Source organism: Candoia aspera, chromosome 2 (genome assembly GCF_035149785.1).
Source record: "Candoia aspera isolate rCanAsp1 chromosome 2, rCanAsp1.hap2, whole genome shotgun sequence".
Classification (NCBI taxonomy): domain Eukaryota; kingdom Metazoa; phylum Chordata; class Lepidosauria; order Squamata; family Boidae; genus Candoia; species Candoia aspera.
In genome coordinates, this window is record NC_086154.1 from 148,795,788 (window position 1) to 148,810,574 (window position 14,787).

A 14,787-nucleotide genomic window follows, 5' to 3' on the forward strand; every position below is an offset into this window, starting at 1 on the left:
TAATTCTATAAAGTTTTACTGTCCCTTCAGCTGAATGTGAGCTGGTGGCCCAGTGTGATAAAACAAGCCAGTGGGGTGGTTCTAGTTCCCCTGGATTAATTTCTGCATATGAATTATAGGGATCCAGCAATTCAGACTTTTATCCCCTTAATTAGCAGTTGAGACACAGAATTTCAGGGTTGTAAGAGAGGAAAAAGGGGAAAGAAAAGGCAAAGGGGCTGGAATGCATTTGACATGCATATTATCGGGTTAAAATCCTTAAATGTACAGTTCTTATGCATTATAAAAGGATGTTTCAGAAGTAAAAGAAAGAAGAAAAATAACCAAATTGTTGGGTTTTGCATACTACAGAATTGCATCTTCCCCTGGTAGCCCATTTGCAGTTCTTAGGTAGGGGCCAAGATTTTGGATGGGTGTCATGTTCTGCAGAGGTTTAAGGCACCCATTTCTTCCTTAAAATCTCCAAACCCTCCAAAAATGGGTTCTGGATATATCCATTTCTGGAATACAGCCCTGGATGTGCCAAGCATAGCCTAGTACAGTGCTGATGACATTAAAAATTGTGCATTTCCTGCTCTGTAATACTTGTTCTGCAATTCCCTCCTGTTCCCTCTGGATTCTAGTGTTTGTGATAGGAAACCGGGCAAACTTCTTTTTAGCCTACTGTAAATTAAAGGCTAAGAATGAACCCTTGCAGTTTTTCCAACCTGGTTGTCTATAGCTGTGCTGGATTACAACTTTCATAGTTCTCAGTACAGTATAGCTAGCGGTGCATGATGTACTAGGTTGAGGAAAGCTGCATTGTTTGAGGAGAATAGCATTACATGGGAGTTTCATGTATACTGAAACCCTGAAAATTGGAATGAACAATGTGTAACTCTATATGCTGTATGAAATAAACTGTAACTTGTTTACTGCTGGTGGTTTATTATGCCAAGTATAATTTAACTTAAAATCTGTCAGAATAGTTCAGAAATTTTAGAACCATGGAGCTGTGGATGTAAACTGAAATATCGGGGAAGGGGAAAGGAAAGGAAAAGGAGGCTATTTGTTAACCTGTGATGCAGTGGTTAAATCCCAGAAAGACCTAGGCTAGGTTGAAGCCCTTCCTCACCACGAAAGCTGACTGGGTGATTTATGGCCAACCACAGTCTGGTATTTAACGACTTAACTGTGGAAAAATTGAAAAAGGATGCTCCTGAGAGGAAAAGCAGGCTATAAAGCTAACGACTTAAACAGTATTGCTCTCTCAGCGTAGCTTTATTTGGTATTCTTTCCCCTCCCCTTTCCGAGACATAACCTGGCTTCCAGGAGATTCCAAAAGGGGCGTGGGAGGGAGTGCCCGGGTGCCAACCTAACACCTACCCGCAACTCTTTCAAGCGGCCGCGGCTTTCCCAGGATTCTCCGAAACGCTCTTTTTTCGGATGAAATCATAGCCCTGGTCTTTACGCCAGTTAAGCCCAGTCAGAGTATATTCCCCGTGAATAGGGTGAAGTGGAATAAGGGAATGAGGCCAGTAGACCGTGGGAAAGTTCCGATTCCCGAGGCGTGTCCGCCCCGAATAAGCCTTATCGGTGGGACAGCAGCGGTGGCCAGCCGCGGAGTGGGTGGAACGACTCCGTAGTCGGCGTGGCGGGGGCGAGAGGCTGGGATGCGCAAATGACCGGGCACCCAAGAGGAACACGCCGGGAGCAGAGGCGAGGGGGTAGACCGAGGTGTCTTCAGCCGTCTCCGCCTGAGCTGTTCTACCCAGGGGGCTGGGCGGAGCCACCGGCGGAGGAGGAGGAGCTGCTGCGGCTGCTGCTGCTGCTGAGCAAGCCGGAAAACCTTGTTCTGCGGTGGATCCGGGTGAAGCTTCAGTGGCCGCTGGAAGGCCCGCTCAGATTGCTTTCGCGACCGGGTGCTTCGAGGAAGCTGGAGGGAGCCATGAGGCGACTGGGGTGTTTGGGAGATGAGTACGTGGGCAGCGGGGAGGGTTCAGGCAGCACCGGGAAGGGGAGCGGGGTGAGGAGGAGGGAGGCCCTGCTCGAGGGCGCGCGGGACTGGAGTGCTGGGCGCGGGGACGCGGCTGGGGTCCGGGGGACGCATGCAAAGTGTGCGTGCTGCTGTGCTGTTGGCGTAAAAAGAAAGGTCAGAAGCCGCCCTCGACTATGACGACGCGTTCATGCAGTTCGCGTGGCAACAATATGGAAGTGGTTTGCCGTTCCGTCTCCCGTTGCTCCAGCCCAGTGCTCATCCCTGGTTTACCCCTGTGATTTCCCACCCAGGTAGAAACCACCGGTCCGACCCTGCATAGGTTTTTTTGTTCGTTGGTTTGTTTGTTTTGAGGGGTGGTGGTCAGCAGCATGCGGCCATTTGCTCTAGCTATTTTAGTAGAACTTAATTCCGGAATTGTTCCCTTCTGGACACAGTCCAGGGTAGTTCCCAGATGTTAACAGATAGAAAGACGCAAGGTGATAAGAGAATCTAGTTGCCTTCCTATTTGCAGCTCATAAGAGTGGAAGAAGAAAAAGAAAAGTGGGAGAGAGAGCAACTATCTCAGAACTAGGGGAAGAAGAGGCGTGCTTGTTGCCATAAAGGTCCATATTCATACCCGTGAATGGGAGTAGGCATAAATGAGACTTTACCTCCCATGAGAATCAACCCAGACACTTGCTTTGGACCTGGAGGTGGGATAAATTAGTAGCTGTAAGTTGCTCAAAGGTATACCCGAGGAGCTGAAGTTGATCAGGAGAGTGAATACAGTAAGTTTTCTGCAGAGTGAACAAGGAATGCTGCAGAGATCAGTGTGATTCAGGTCAAACTGGATGCAGAGGATAGGGCTTATGTATACTTTAAAGTGGTATCCCTCCCCTGCAACCTAGATCGACACCATTTTGTTGAGCTCTTGGTTGAATTTTGTGCCTTGCAGTTATTTGTAGATTTTAGAAACCCCCCTAGAAACCAACAGGTTCCACGCTCTAGTGATTGCAAAACCGTTTCGCCTGCACACTGGCAAAAAAAAGGGGGGGGGGAGGAAATTCTGCCTTGCCCTGCTCTCAGGATTTTTTTTTTTAAATACGGTTCTGCCTCCACAGCCCTCTATTAAATTTCATGTCGCAAGATGTATTGGTATGTGGGAATAACTTTGAGGGATGAGGGGAAGAGATACCACCTAGGGAAAAATCAAATAAAAGAGGGAAGAGGCCGCAGCTGCTTAACGGTCAGAGAAAGAAACTTAGGAAGGATCTGACCTAATTGATCAGGCTGTAAAAAGAGACAGAGGGAGATTTGTACTTTCAGACTTGCAAAATTCTGTTAATGTAGCCTTACAATAAAGTAGAATTAGCTCATCTGGTCATGTTTCCTGTCTGGTTTAACTGGGAAGGCTGACACAAGATTAGACAACTGCAATAGGGTTACCTTTGAAAAGTGTCCAGCAGCTACAGTTAATCAAAAGTATAGCTGCAGAAGTCCTGTGGCAAGTGAATTCAGAGGTCCTCTCTGTATTGCCTGCTTTCAGGGAGCTGCCTCACTTGTCCATATGGTGGCAAAGCAATTTCAGCTGCTGGTTTGGTGGGATGCTTTTTAAAAAAACTGTTAAGTTTAGTTGTAGTTCAATATTGAATGGGTTTGGTGTTATGTGAAATGGCCTGCAGCCTAACCATGACAATCATACAAGATGGTTTGTTTGATTTCTGTTGTCTATCTGTATGTTACGAAGTTTATATTTTTATATACGTATACTTGTTAGCGTAGAACTCCTGAATATTTATCCTGAGTATTGGGGGTCATGCAGGAGTTTTATCTTCCTTGGGTTGACTCTGACAGCCATTTCTGATCTCTGTAGTTTGATGGGTACATGTGACTAACCCACCTCAGACTCCCTCACCCATTCTGCTACCTCAGGAGCCTAATAGCACTGGATTTCCACTGGTTCTGGACACTCTCAAGGGGCCATGAGACTAGCAGGTGAGCTGTGGCTGGGAGAGAAAAGTGAGGGCCCTTCAGACAGGAAGATAACAGCCTTTAGCCACTGACATCCAGTAGGCCCCTTGGAGCATTTAAGCTTCTGGGACATCAAGGGGAAGATGTGGCAGCCGCTACTGGATGACTGTAGTGTAGCAGTTGGGTTCAGTCTTCCTTCAGGGTTTCCTTTTGGCTTTGCTCTTGGCCTGACTTTATTTTTCTTAATTGTCTCAGGTCCTCTTCGCGTTGTGGTGATTGTCTTGACGGCAGGGCTGACCTGGATCCTTGTCAGCATCTTGATGGGGACCCAAAGCAGTTTCTCTCGCCTGCAGCAGTTCCTCAGCAGTAAGAACAAGAACATTAAGAGAGGGGAAGGAGGAAGTGTAGAGGAGTGCTAGGACATGGAACAATTGTTCCCTCGCAGCAACTGCAGTCTCTCCTGTGCATACCCACTGTGCTTTGCTAAGTTCAGGAAAATGTTCAGAAGGTTGGCAGCAAAATACTTAGAAGGATAAGAGAACTTTTAGATAGGTCTTTTCTGATCTAAGTGCCCTCCACTCAGCATGGTCATTGCTGAAAAATTTGGGAATTGATGAATTCCACATATATGGAAGTTGCCTAGATTGGGAAAGACCTCTGAATGGCCATTAGGTATGAAAACTAAATGAAACCTCTGTATATGGAAGTACCCCTCCAAGGACTGGGGACAGATAGCAAAGGAAGCCAGTCACCTTCATTCTTTACTTCTGTGCTCCCAGAAGCTTCTGCTTGTTAACAGCTGGAATTGAACTGCCAAACGGCTGAAGAAATCCATATGCGGGTTGTGTGATGAGTTGTGGAGGAAGTTTGATTGCAGGGTGGGTCTCTTTTTATGTACTTCACTGACTTGGACTGGCCTTGCACCTTACAAATAAGGGAAACTGAAGACCTTTATGATGCTGCGTTAAGGTGCAGCTATTGCCTGTGTGCCAGTTATAGCTGAAATTAGAACAACAATTTGGATTAAAGCAGAAGGAATTCAGAGACCCATTCAGAGATCTTTTGTAATTTACTGAACATAGTTTATTCTATAATTAGATTTAGTTATCCTAAACTTTTAACTTTCCTTTGGTGAATCACCCCAAGAATTCTAATTACTTCTGAATGCTCACGTCCACTTTCTGTTCCAGTGCAGTTTAATTATTCCCACTTCAACTAGTCTGTGGGATGCATGCATTTATTTTGCTCAAGGGCTTTTTGCATTTATTCTCGCAACAATTTCATAAAGCAGGCTCAATACAAAAAAAGAGGCAGGGAAGGGTCGTTGAGTGAGACTGAGTAAGGATTTGGAATGTGAAAACTCATCTTCCAGCTAGCACTGATTTTTCTCATCACATCAAATGCCCAATAAATAGTCTTTTTAAAAAAATCTGGTATCAATTAAAGTAGGGCATACTCTGTTTTTATTCCTGGCAGCTGAGAATGTGTCCTTAGATGTTCAGACTAACCATCTCCAACCAGCTAACCTTCAGCAAGCATAACTGTGTCTGTGTCCTCATGATTGAGTTTTCCTGTTTCTAACTCATGCCACCTTGGATCAATTACAATTTTTTTTTCTTCCATGATGGAATATTTAACGTATGGGTTCTTGAGTAACTTTGGAATTCATGGATGCTTGGCTGGGGGACACTAATCTAATTTTTTTTATGGTATGAAAGTGATGTGTTCTCCTGATGCAGTACTGGGCAATCATTTTAAAAGTGGACATGGAGGATCTAGTAACCTTAGAGTGGTTTAGCAAACCTAGTGACACTCAAGTTAATGCTCTAAGCCATCATTTCAGGTCAGTCAAAAGTGGCAAGTCTTTCTTAGCGTGCTGTTTTGAATATCCTTTTCAAGCTTTATCAAAAACAAGCCTTTTTAAAAGTAATCCCTTGGCACATTCTGTACTGAAGTATTGAAGAATCAAGGAAACTTTGATGTTGGCTTCTGTATCTTTGAGGAGATGAGGCAGGACATTTGTGATAACTCTACACTGAATACCTTGCTGATGCTACTGTTTCTTTGCTTCCTTGCAGGTCCAGAGAACACTCCCACTGCAGGTAGATGATTGGCTACATTTCTGCACAATTCCCACCAGGCTCCCCCAACCTGGTGCCCTCTCCCTTTGTTCCTAGGTAGTTGGAGTAACAGGTTTGCAAGCAATACATGGATAGAACAGCTTTCTCTAACCAGGTGGCCCTTCTATTAGATATTGACTCCTATCATCCTTAGCTATCTTATTGAACTTATAAAACGTACATAAGGGGCCAGGGTTGGGGTATGAGGAATCCACATGCTTATTATTTGCAAACCCACAGCTGAATCTGGCCTTGCTAAGATTTCATGGACAATTAAACCATTGCAGTTTTCAAACAGATCTCGAATTGCATCTGACTAAACCCGAAAGTACCTTTAGCACGGCGAAGACAAAAGCCAAGACAGTCCATTAGTGTTTTTGCAATGCTGCTTCTCGTAGCTAAGAGAAAGAACAAAAATGATTAACAACTGTTCATAGTTAACAGAAAATAAAGGAAATGAAAGAACTGGGGTGTCAACGAGTTCTTTTGCCCAGACACCAGCCATACAGCATCACTAGCTGAGGGGCATATAGCTTGGCCCATGCAAGGAAGAGCAGATCAATCAAAATGCAGTTAAGTAGTGGAGGGCTGGAGGAAGGGGAAGCTTGCATTGGCAACTGTATAGGCTTTCTTGGGGAAACCAGACGGGCAGTAATCCTTATCAGCTATCTGGTTACAAAATTCAGTTTCTTGGCTGCAGTATAACTGCAGTCTGTAATCTGATTACAGGTACCAGATATCAGGTAGGGAAGGATGACACATTGTCCCCCTAGCTCAGTGAGTTTTCTGTAGCTAGAGTGGGAGACAGCCTTACAAAGAATTTGCTTATGAAGCCTTTTCCTATTTGCTACCCACTAGGTGTGATGGACCTGCTCCCAGAATTCTCAGTTAACATGGCTAAAAAAATAGCTAAGGAATTCTGAGAGGGAAGGCAGGTAGGGGAAGGCTGATATAAGACACTGCAAGGACTGGTGGGAAGTCAAGGTCCCACACCACTTACCTGTCTTGTCTGTCCTGGCTTTGTGTTTCTCTTGCCATCCCTGGAATCCTGACTCTTTATCCATCATTGTCAGATTTGGACAAGATACAGATCAGAGTGGTCTCGGCAAAGAATTTTGCAGGCAGCAGCAGTAGTCATCGCAGTGAGTTCAGAGGAGTTGAAAGGGAATTGGGGGTACAGGATAGCACAATGGACTTTTATGTAGTAATTCTAGAAAGTTGGTCACATTCCCTGTCTTCCCTTTTGTCCTTATTTCTCAGAAGGTCCCTTGCTCAGGCAAGAAATGTGTCCTTCCTGCTTCTCCAGTTCTTGAATATAGGAGGCTTCTGTATGTTTCCTGATTCATTAGGTGGTTTTTGGCTGGGTGGTGGAGTGGATTGCCCTCTCTTGGGTAGGTCCTCAAACTCTTCAGCAGTCCTGGCACCAGCTCTTTTTCAGCTGGTTTGAAACTGTCTCTTTCAAGTCCTTGGGACACTGAAGGCTAAGTGTAGTGCCCTGACCCTTGGGCTAAGTCACCATCATTAGAATGGGGAGGATTGGTAGGATCCTTAGGATAAGAGTCATAGGTCCATACTTACCTGGAAGTATTTTCCACTGAAATCAGGAAGACATATGCAGGATACCTTCCACTTCAGTATACTTCTGGCCAAGGACTTGAAGATCTCACCTTTGCTATGTTTTCAGAACCAAGGCCAAAGAGATACAAGTGTGGCCTCCCTCAGCCCTGCCCAGAGCGTTCATTTGCCTTCCGGATCACAAGCGGTGCAGCGAATGTCATCGGGCCCAAGATCTGCCTTGAAGATAAAATGTGAGCCAGGGCTGGATATATTTATGCAAGTCCATGGGGGATGACTGTACTAGACCTCTGGGTAACCTCCTTTGAAGGATCTGATCTGGCCTCATATTTCTTTCAGGTTAATGAGCAGCATGAAGGAAAATGTAGGCAGAGGTCTGAACATTGCCCTGGTGAATGGTGAGATAGACTTATGGGAATATGTATGTTAAAGTTGTATAATTTTCTAGTGCCAGAAGGCCACTAAAGGGGTTACAGTCATGGGGGATCTGAAAAACTGCTTCAAAAGATGCACAGCTCTACTCTCCAATATATCTAGTGTGGCATCCACAAAGAGAATGTTAGACATGTGTACCATGATTTGATTCCTAATAATTTCTTTTTATTTTTTTGACTGAGGTCTTCATCGGGGCATGACGTCATGGTGGGTGGGATGTTGGAATAAAGAGGATGGGGAAATACCAAATACTGAAATTCCAAAAAGCAGAACAAAAGAAATGTCATGTTTAAAAAAAAAAACCTAAAATGGAAATGAAGTGCACTACCAGATTTCAACCAGTGTGATAAGGAGGAGCACAAAAGGATGATATGGACCATGTGCAGGCTGCCAGTTGCCCACCCAGGTTGCAGAATGATGTAAGTCTGGCTACTGACCTTGCTCTGCTTTGCTTTCAGGTGTGAATGGGGACCTGATTGATGCCAAGTCTTTCGACATGTGGGCAGGAGGTGAGTATGTGGTAATGGAAAGGATTTGGTATTGATGGCCTGGAGAGAAACTGAGGGAGTTCTCTGAAGAAATGAAAGGACATTGTAGATATGGAGGGAAGGCTGGGTTAGGCCTTCCTACCTTACTCTAACTCTTCTCATCTCCAGATGTGAACGAGCTGCTAAAATTTATCCGGCCATTGCACGAGGGGACATTGATATTTGTGGCCTCTTATGATGATCCTGCCACAAAGTGAGTGTTGAATGATGTTCAATCCAGAAATATATTTCTGATTCATGTGATGGAATTTCATACTGACATAAAAGGAACATTAAGAAACACTTATGTGCACTGTAGCATCCTCCCACTCAGGATTCTGAGCAACTGATACTCAGAAGTTATGTAATGTGAAAGTAACATCTATCCAGTGTGGCTTCTAGCTACTGAGAGTCTAAACATTCTTGAATGTCCTAATCATTAAAGCCTTCTAAGTTGGCTTTAACCACATCCTTTAAAAGCAATTTGCATAGTTTTAACAGTGCATTAATTAACAAGGATTTCCTTTTGCTTGTTTGCTGCGTTTGATTATTCAACCCTTGGTCAACATACCAATTGGCTCTTGTAGACAAGCATTCACAAGTCACATGAAATTATCAGTTATACAAGTTTGTATGTCAGCCCTTAATATGGCAGTCATGTATTAAAAAAAAAATAATGCTACATAGTAAAATCATGAGAGACAAAAGTTCCATTTGATTTCGGATGGTTCCTTTATGCACACAGGTTGATGTTTGATGAAAATGCTGTTATCAAATGGTGAGTAGGTATGCTTGAATAAATTCAGAGAAAAGGAAGATATAAAGCTTGGAAATGTTGGGTTTTGCTATCATTTGCACAGGGGGCTCAGCTTTTGTCAGTTCAGGGCTGCAGAAGGTGCTCTACAAGTTGTGGGTTCTGTCCAGAAGTGGGCAAAGCCAGAAGCCAAAGTGGAACTGAACTTGGAGGATTGTGTGGTTTTAAAGAAATTGGTATAGCGGTTTAGGGTATCGATTTTGCCCTTTAAAATCTCTCCCAGGTTCCCCCCACATTTTTTTTTAGATTTTTTAATCCCACCTTTATTATTTTTATAAATAACCCAAGGCAGTGAACATACCTAATATTTCTTCCTCCTCCAATTTTCCCCACAACAACAACCCTGTGAGGTGAGTTGGGCTGAGAGAGAGTAACTGGCCCAAAGTCACCCAGCTGGCTTTCATGCCTCAGGCAGGACTAGAACTTATGATCTCCTGGTTTCTAGCCTGATGCCTCATCCACTAGACAAAACTGGCTCTCCATTTTGGGTCCCCGCTCATTGTGAGGACCATAGAAGGGGTGCTGATGCAGCCCAGAGGCCCCATGTGTGATACCCCAACTTAGGAGCAAAAGTTGGGTTGCCATGTGTGACCAAGAACAGTCTTGCAGCTGTAAGAGTTGCCCAGAAGAAGAACTTGGGCAGGAGTAGCTTCTTCCACGCAGCACATACATGGAAAAGAAATTCTGATTGTAATTCTTGACCTGTTAGCCTTAGCAGCCTCTTGGGATCACATGGTTCTTTCTCTAGAAGAGGAGAGGCAGCTGTTTATCCATCTTCCAAAAGTTGTGCTACTGCCTTTTGCGAAATCTACATTCTAGGAGGGCTACTTCCCAGTAGACTTTCTGGTTGGAGTTCTCCTTACCTGGAAGATCTTAATTTGGTATATATGTAGGTATGTGGATCAGTTCAAATGTTAGACCATGAAGTGCTGAACTGATCTTTTTCAAGCTACAGATTTGCATGGGTTTCAATAGATCGCCTAAGGAGACCTATTTCCTTAGAAGTAAATCTCTTCAAGTTCAAGATTGGAGTCCTCTGCAGATCATCACCCAATGCTTATGCAGATATCACTTGGAACGATATGGAGGAAATCTATTACTCCTCTAAAGAGGAACATGTACTTCTCTCAGCCACCCAAACAGGCACACTAAGAATATTTCTCAGTTGTTATGGAGATATGTACCGGAGAAACAAACTGCTCCAAATCCTTTTTTTAGCCCATGTGTTTGATTTAAATAAGGAGGTCAGTGGGAGTGAATAGAGGGTGAAAGGGAAGTTGCTTAAATCAACCTGAAAATACAAGGGGGGAAGAGGAAATGTGTAGATGGGCAGGAGAAATGAACCATAGAGGCTTCTTTGCTCAATTTGCTTCTCTGTTCCACTCTAGAATGAATGAGGAGACCCGCAAAATCTTCACAGAACTGGGCAGCAAATTCGCTCGGGAAATGGCCTTTCGAGACAGCTGGGTCTTTGTTGGAGCCAAAGGAGTGCAGGACAAGAGTCCCTTTGAGCAGGTATCGGGCTCAGGACCTTGGAAGGTCCCCAAAGCCAATTGAAAACCTATCTCTGGAAAAGAGGCCAGGCCCCACGCAGACCCTACCTTTGCTCTTTTTGCAGCATGTGAGAAACAGCAGGAGCTCCAACAAGTATGAGGGCTGGCCTGAAGCCCTTGAGATGGAGGGCTGCATTCCACAGCGAACCACTGAGGTCCAGTGAGGGTCCGTTTCTTCAAGTGAATTTTCTCATGGGGATGAGAGAAGAAGTCTCCACTCTTCCACTTACTGTCTTCCTGTATTGTGGCAGCGGTCCTTTCTCCTTCTCCAGAGCGGCCTGTTTTGGCAGTGCCTTAATGAGGCCAACCAGTTGCCCTTTTCAGAAAGGCTTTCTTGCCCTGGACTCTGGGAAGAGAGAGAGCGTACTCCCTATCACCAGACTAGTCTTCAACTCTCTTCTCTAGTGCCTTATATCTCTCCCGGGTGGAGGGGTTAATCCTCGTTGGCCTCTTCCATACTGTAAATTTGCTGAGCCAGTTGATTTCCTCCGCTGAGAATATCAGAAGCAATCTGAGTTTTGTTTGTGATAATTTAAAGCAGGGGGAAGAACTTATGGGCAGGGGGAGCAGGTAGGAGGTACCATTAAAAGTGAAAGTGAAAAGTCCCCTCATTTCTTTATCTCCACAACATGCTTCTGCCAAACCTCCTTCACACGTTTTCACCTTTCTTCAATCATGCACACCTCGTCATAAAAGCATTCTTTGTAGGTGCAGAATCCCTGTAGTGCTCAGCTGAAAAGCATGGAGGTCAAGGGAAGAGTCCTGTATTCATGGGTTTCTGCCAAAGGAACCACTCTGTTTGAATCAGAGTTTATATTTGTCAATACCCCTGCCATTCCAAATGCACCCTCTTAGTTTGCTAAACTTGAGAAATGCCCAGTTGCTGCTTCCTGTAAAGTCATGTTGGTGCTTCAGTTTGTGAGGGGACACAGGGAGGACCATGAGCCCTTCATCCTTCTGCACATGTTTGTGTTTTTTATAGAGAGTAGTGGAGGGAATCCAAGCTGAAAGTTTCCATTTTCCAAATCCTTGTTGCTGAACAGCCTCTTCAATAAATAGTGTGTGTAATGATTGAGGTGTGTTGTTTGAAATGGCTGCTGGCTCTTAACCCCCCCCCCAAACAGCTGGTTCATCCCAGGGGATCCACAATTAGGGACCAAGATAATGTGATTATGCACTTGTCAAATTTTCCATTGCAGCTTTACTGACTACCACTTCAAGCATTTTGGCTGGTGGACTCTTGTCCATTGCCAGTTGACCTGTCTGTGCATGCACTGTTCATGCACTGGGACAGTTTTCTCCTCCACCATGTATCTTGCATGTGAGCTTTGATGCTCCAGAATGCTGTCTCCGTGCCTAAATGTCTCATTTCTGCCTGTTCTTTACCTCCCTTCCTTACAAAGGGGGAGAAATCACATGAGTGTTACAGACAGCCCAGATTACAATACTTGGAAGGCATGAGAGAGAGGACAGTTGCTGTTATATTTTTGTAACCAAAAGTTACAAAAGCATCTGCACTGTAATTTACTTTCTCCCCATCATCACCCTTTCCCTCACTGGTCTCTCTCCCTCACCACTACCCAACTCACAGAAGTGACTCTAGCTGGCTTACAAATGGTTAGAAGCATAAAAAAGGAACTAAAACCAAAACACAATAAATATTGAAAACAGAATAAACAAACCAGACACAGTGTCTTCCATTCAAGTCCTTTCAACTCTGGATGGGATCATCCCATGCTCTGGCTCAATGCACAGAGGAAAAGCCTGGTTTTCAGCACCTTACAGAAAGCCAGCAAGGTCAGGGCCATCTGAACCTCAGGAAGAATCTTGTTCCATAGGACAGGTGCTACAACAGAAAAGGCACACCAATCTTCTAGATCCCACCATGTCCCAGATAGGAAAGGCCTGAAGCATGCCCACTCTGCTGGATGTCATGGGATGAGCAAAGCTAATTGAAGATAGGCATTCCCGCAAATAACCTGGCCCTATGCCATGAAGCACTCTGTAACTAAATTGCTGTACAACCAGCACCTTGAATTGCACTCAAAAGCCTATAGGGAGCCAGTGCAGCTTGCAAGGTAGTGGTGTTATCTGGGCACACGGTGGTGCGCACACAAATACTCATGCTGTGCATTCTGGGCCGATTGCAGTTTCTTGGTGCACTTAAAGGGCAGTTCCATGTATAGGGCATTGCGATAGCCCAAATGAGAGGTGATCAAGTCAGGGCCCCCTGATCCAGGAACAAGTACAATTGGCACACAGAATGGGTTTGTGCAAAGGCCTTCCTGTCCATGGCTACCACCTGCTCTCCCAGCAAGAGTTGAGAGTCCAAGAGGCCCCCCAAATTGTGCACCAGTTCTGCCTGTGGGAATGCAATCCCATCCAGAACCAAAAGTGGAGAGTCTCCAGAATTGGTGAATCCCCAAACCCACAGTTCAGCCAGTTTGGTGTAATAAAGGCACCAGGCTAGAAACTGGGAGACTCTGAGTTCTAGTCCTGTGTTAGGCATGAAGCCAGCTGGGTGACTGGGCCAGTCTCTCTCAGCCCCAAGAAGAAGGCAAGGGCACACTTAACTCTGAAAAATCTTGCCTAGAAAACTGGAGGGACTAGTCAGGGCAGTTGCCAGGAATCAAGACTAACTTGAAGGCACCCCCCCCCACACACACACACAAAAACCTCACAGCCACTCAGTCTTGCTTCAGAGTGAATCAGCACTATTTTATCTGACGATGCTTAGAGTAATCTTCACAGTGCTCCTGTAGCTATTCCTCCAGCCCCCTCTTTCTCCATAGGAGACTAGATTACCCTAAACAAGGTAGCTGGCAGAAAAATGGCTGTTCTGCTGCTCACGTTGCCACAGGGTAATCCTTAAGAAAGGTTCTTACCCATGCTCAATTGGATTTACTTTTCTGGCAGCATGGTAGGCATCTCTTCTGTTGCTTCATCTCCTGGAATTCCCCAGAAAACCATGGAACTCTCTGGAACTGATGAGCAGCGAGAGTTTGCACAGGTATGATTTGATCCAAGGCCATGGCCACTCCTTCATTCTGGTTGGCAACCAGGGCCTCAGTCGAACCATGCATCAGGAACAACTCCAAGTTCCTCTGAAATCCAACAGGGTCCATCAGCCTGGGGTAGGCTGACCAAAGAGATTCACCCTCCCTGCAGTAAAGAATGGTTAGAGAACTCCTGGGCTAATCGTGAGTGCCCTGTGTATGGCAAGGGACTGATGGCAAGGACTTGCCCCCGCAGTCATAGACTGCATGCAAGAGTAATCTAGCCTTCGCTGACCCAGTGCCATCCAGATGTACTGGGAATGCAGTTTCTGGAATTCTCAATGAGCATTGCTGAGGAGAAGACCTGAAGTCCCAACATACCTACCAGCTGCTGTTTCCTCCCCAAAAATATTAGTACAGCATAGCATAGCATCTAGAGCAAGCCTATAAAATTGGGTAGGTTGCAACTTGGTAATATGCTTCAGTGAAGTTTATTAGGAGCCATCTAGAGCAGGGTTTCTCCACCAGGGTTCTGTAGAACCCTAGGGTTCCATTAGAGATCACTAGGGGTTCCCTGGGAGATCACAATTTATTGAAAAAATTATTTCAAATTCAGGCAACTTCACATTAAAGAGGTAAGTTTAATCCTTTATTTTTAGTTTAAGATCACGGTTAATGCATATATATACAGGCCTACACATGAAACAAATATAATTTTGTAGCTTGTGGCCTATATTTGAGCCTGAATGTGCAGGGGTCCCCCAAGGCCTGAAAAATATTTCAAGGGTTCCTCCAGGGTCAAAAGGTTGAGAAAGGCTGATCTAGAGATTAAATCAAAT

At 44.9% G+C, this 14,787-nt stretch overlaps 1 protein-coding gene across 3 annotated transcripts; it reads left to right on the plus strand.

Annotated features, from left to right (window-relative positions):
• Nucleotides 1–1,735: 1,735 nt before the first annotated feature.
• FAM3A (FAM3 metabolism regulating signaling molecule A) lies at nt 1,736–12,023 on the plus strand. 3 transcript variants are annotated; one of them, XM_063294179.1, is made up of 11 exons: nt 1,736–1,956; nt 3,831–3,952; nt 4,184–4,294; nt 6,007–6,030; nt 7,122–7,190; nt 7,733–7,856; nt 7,963–8,021; nt 8,517–8,567; nt 8,715–8,799; nt 9,331–9,371; nt 10,788–10,896. In XM_063294179.1, exons 2-10 carry the CDS (start codon nt 3,940–3,942, stop codon nt 9,365–9,367), a joined length of 573 nt encoding a protein of 190 aa, XP_063150249.1. In that variant the 5' UTR covers nt 1,736–1,956; nt 3,831–3,939; the 3' UTR covers nt 9,368–9,371; nt 10,788–10,896. The 3 variants fall into 3 exon arrangements, with proteins under 3 accessions (XP_063150249.1, XP_063150247.1, XP_063150248.1); XM_063294177.1 differs by lacking the exon at nt 9,331–9,371 and adding an exon at nt 11,018–12,023 and having other exon boundaries at nt 1,762–1,956; nt 10,788–10,914; XM_063294178.1 differs by lacking the exons at nt 7,122–7,190; nt 9,331–9,371 and adding an exon at nt 11,018–12,023 and having other exon boundaries at nt 1,774–1,956; nt 10,788–10,914.
• The last annotated feature ends 2,764 nt before the right edge of the window (nt 12,024–14,787 follow it).

Coding starts and splice junctions, on each gene's coding strand:
- FAM3A (XM_063294177.1), top strand. Junction 7,857..7,962: donor ATCTGCCTTGAAGATAAAAT/GTGAGCCAGGGC, acceptor TATTTCTTTCAG/GTTAATGAGCAGCATGAAGG. Junction 8,568..8,714: donor TTTCGACATGTGGGCAGGAG/GTGAGTATGTGG, acceptor TCTCATCTCCAG/ATGTGAACGAGCTGCTAAAA.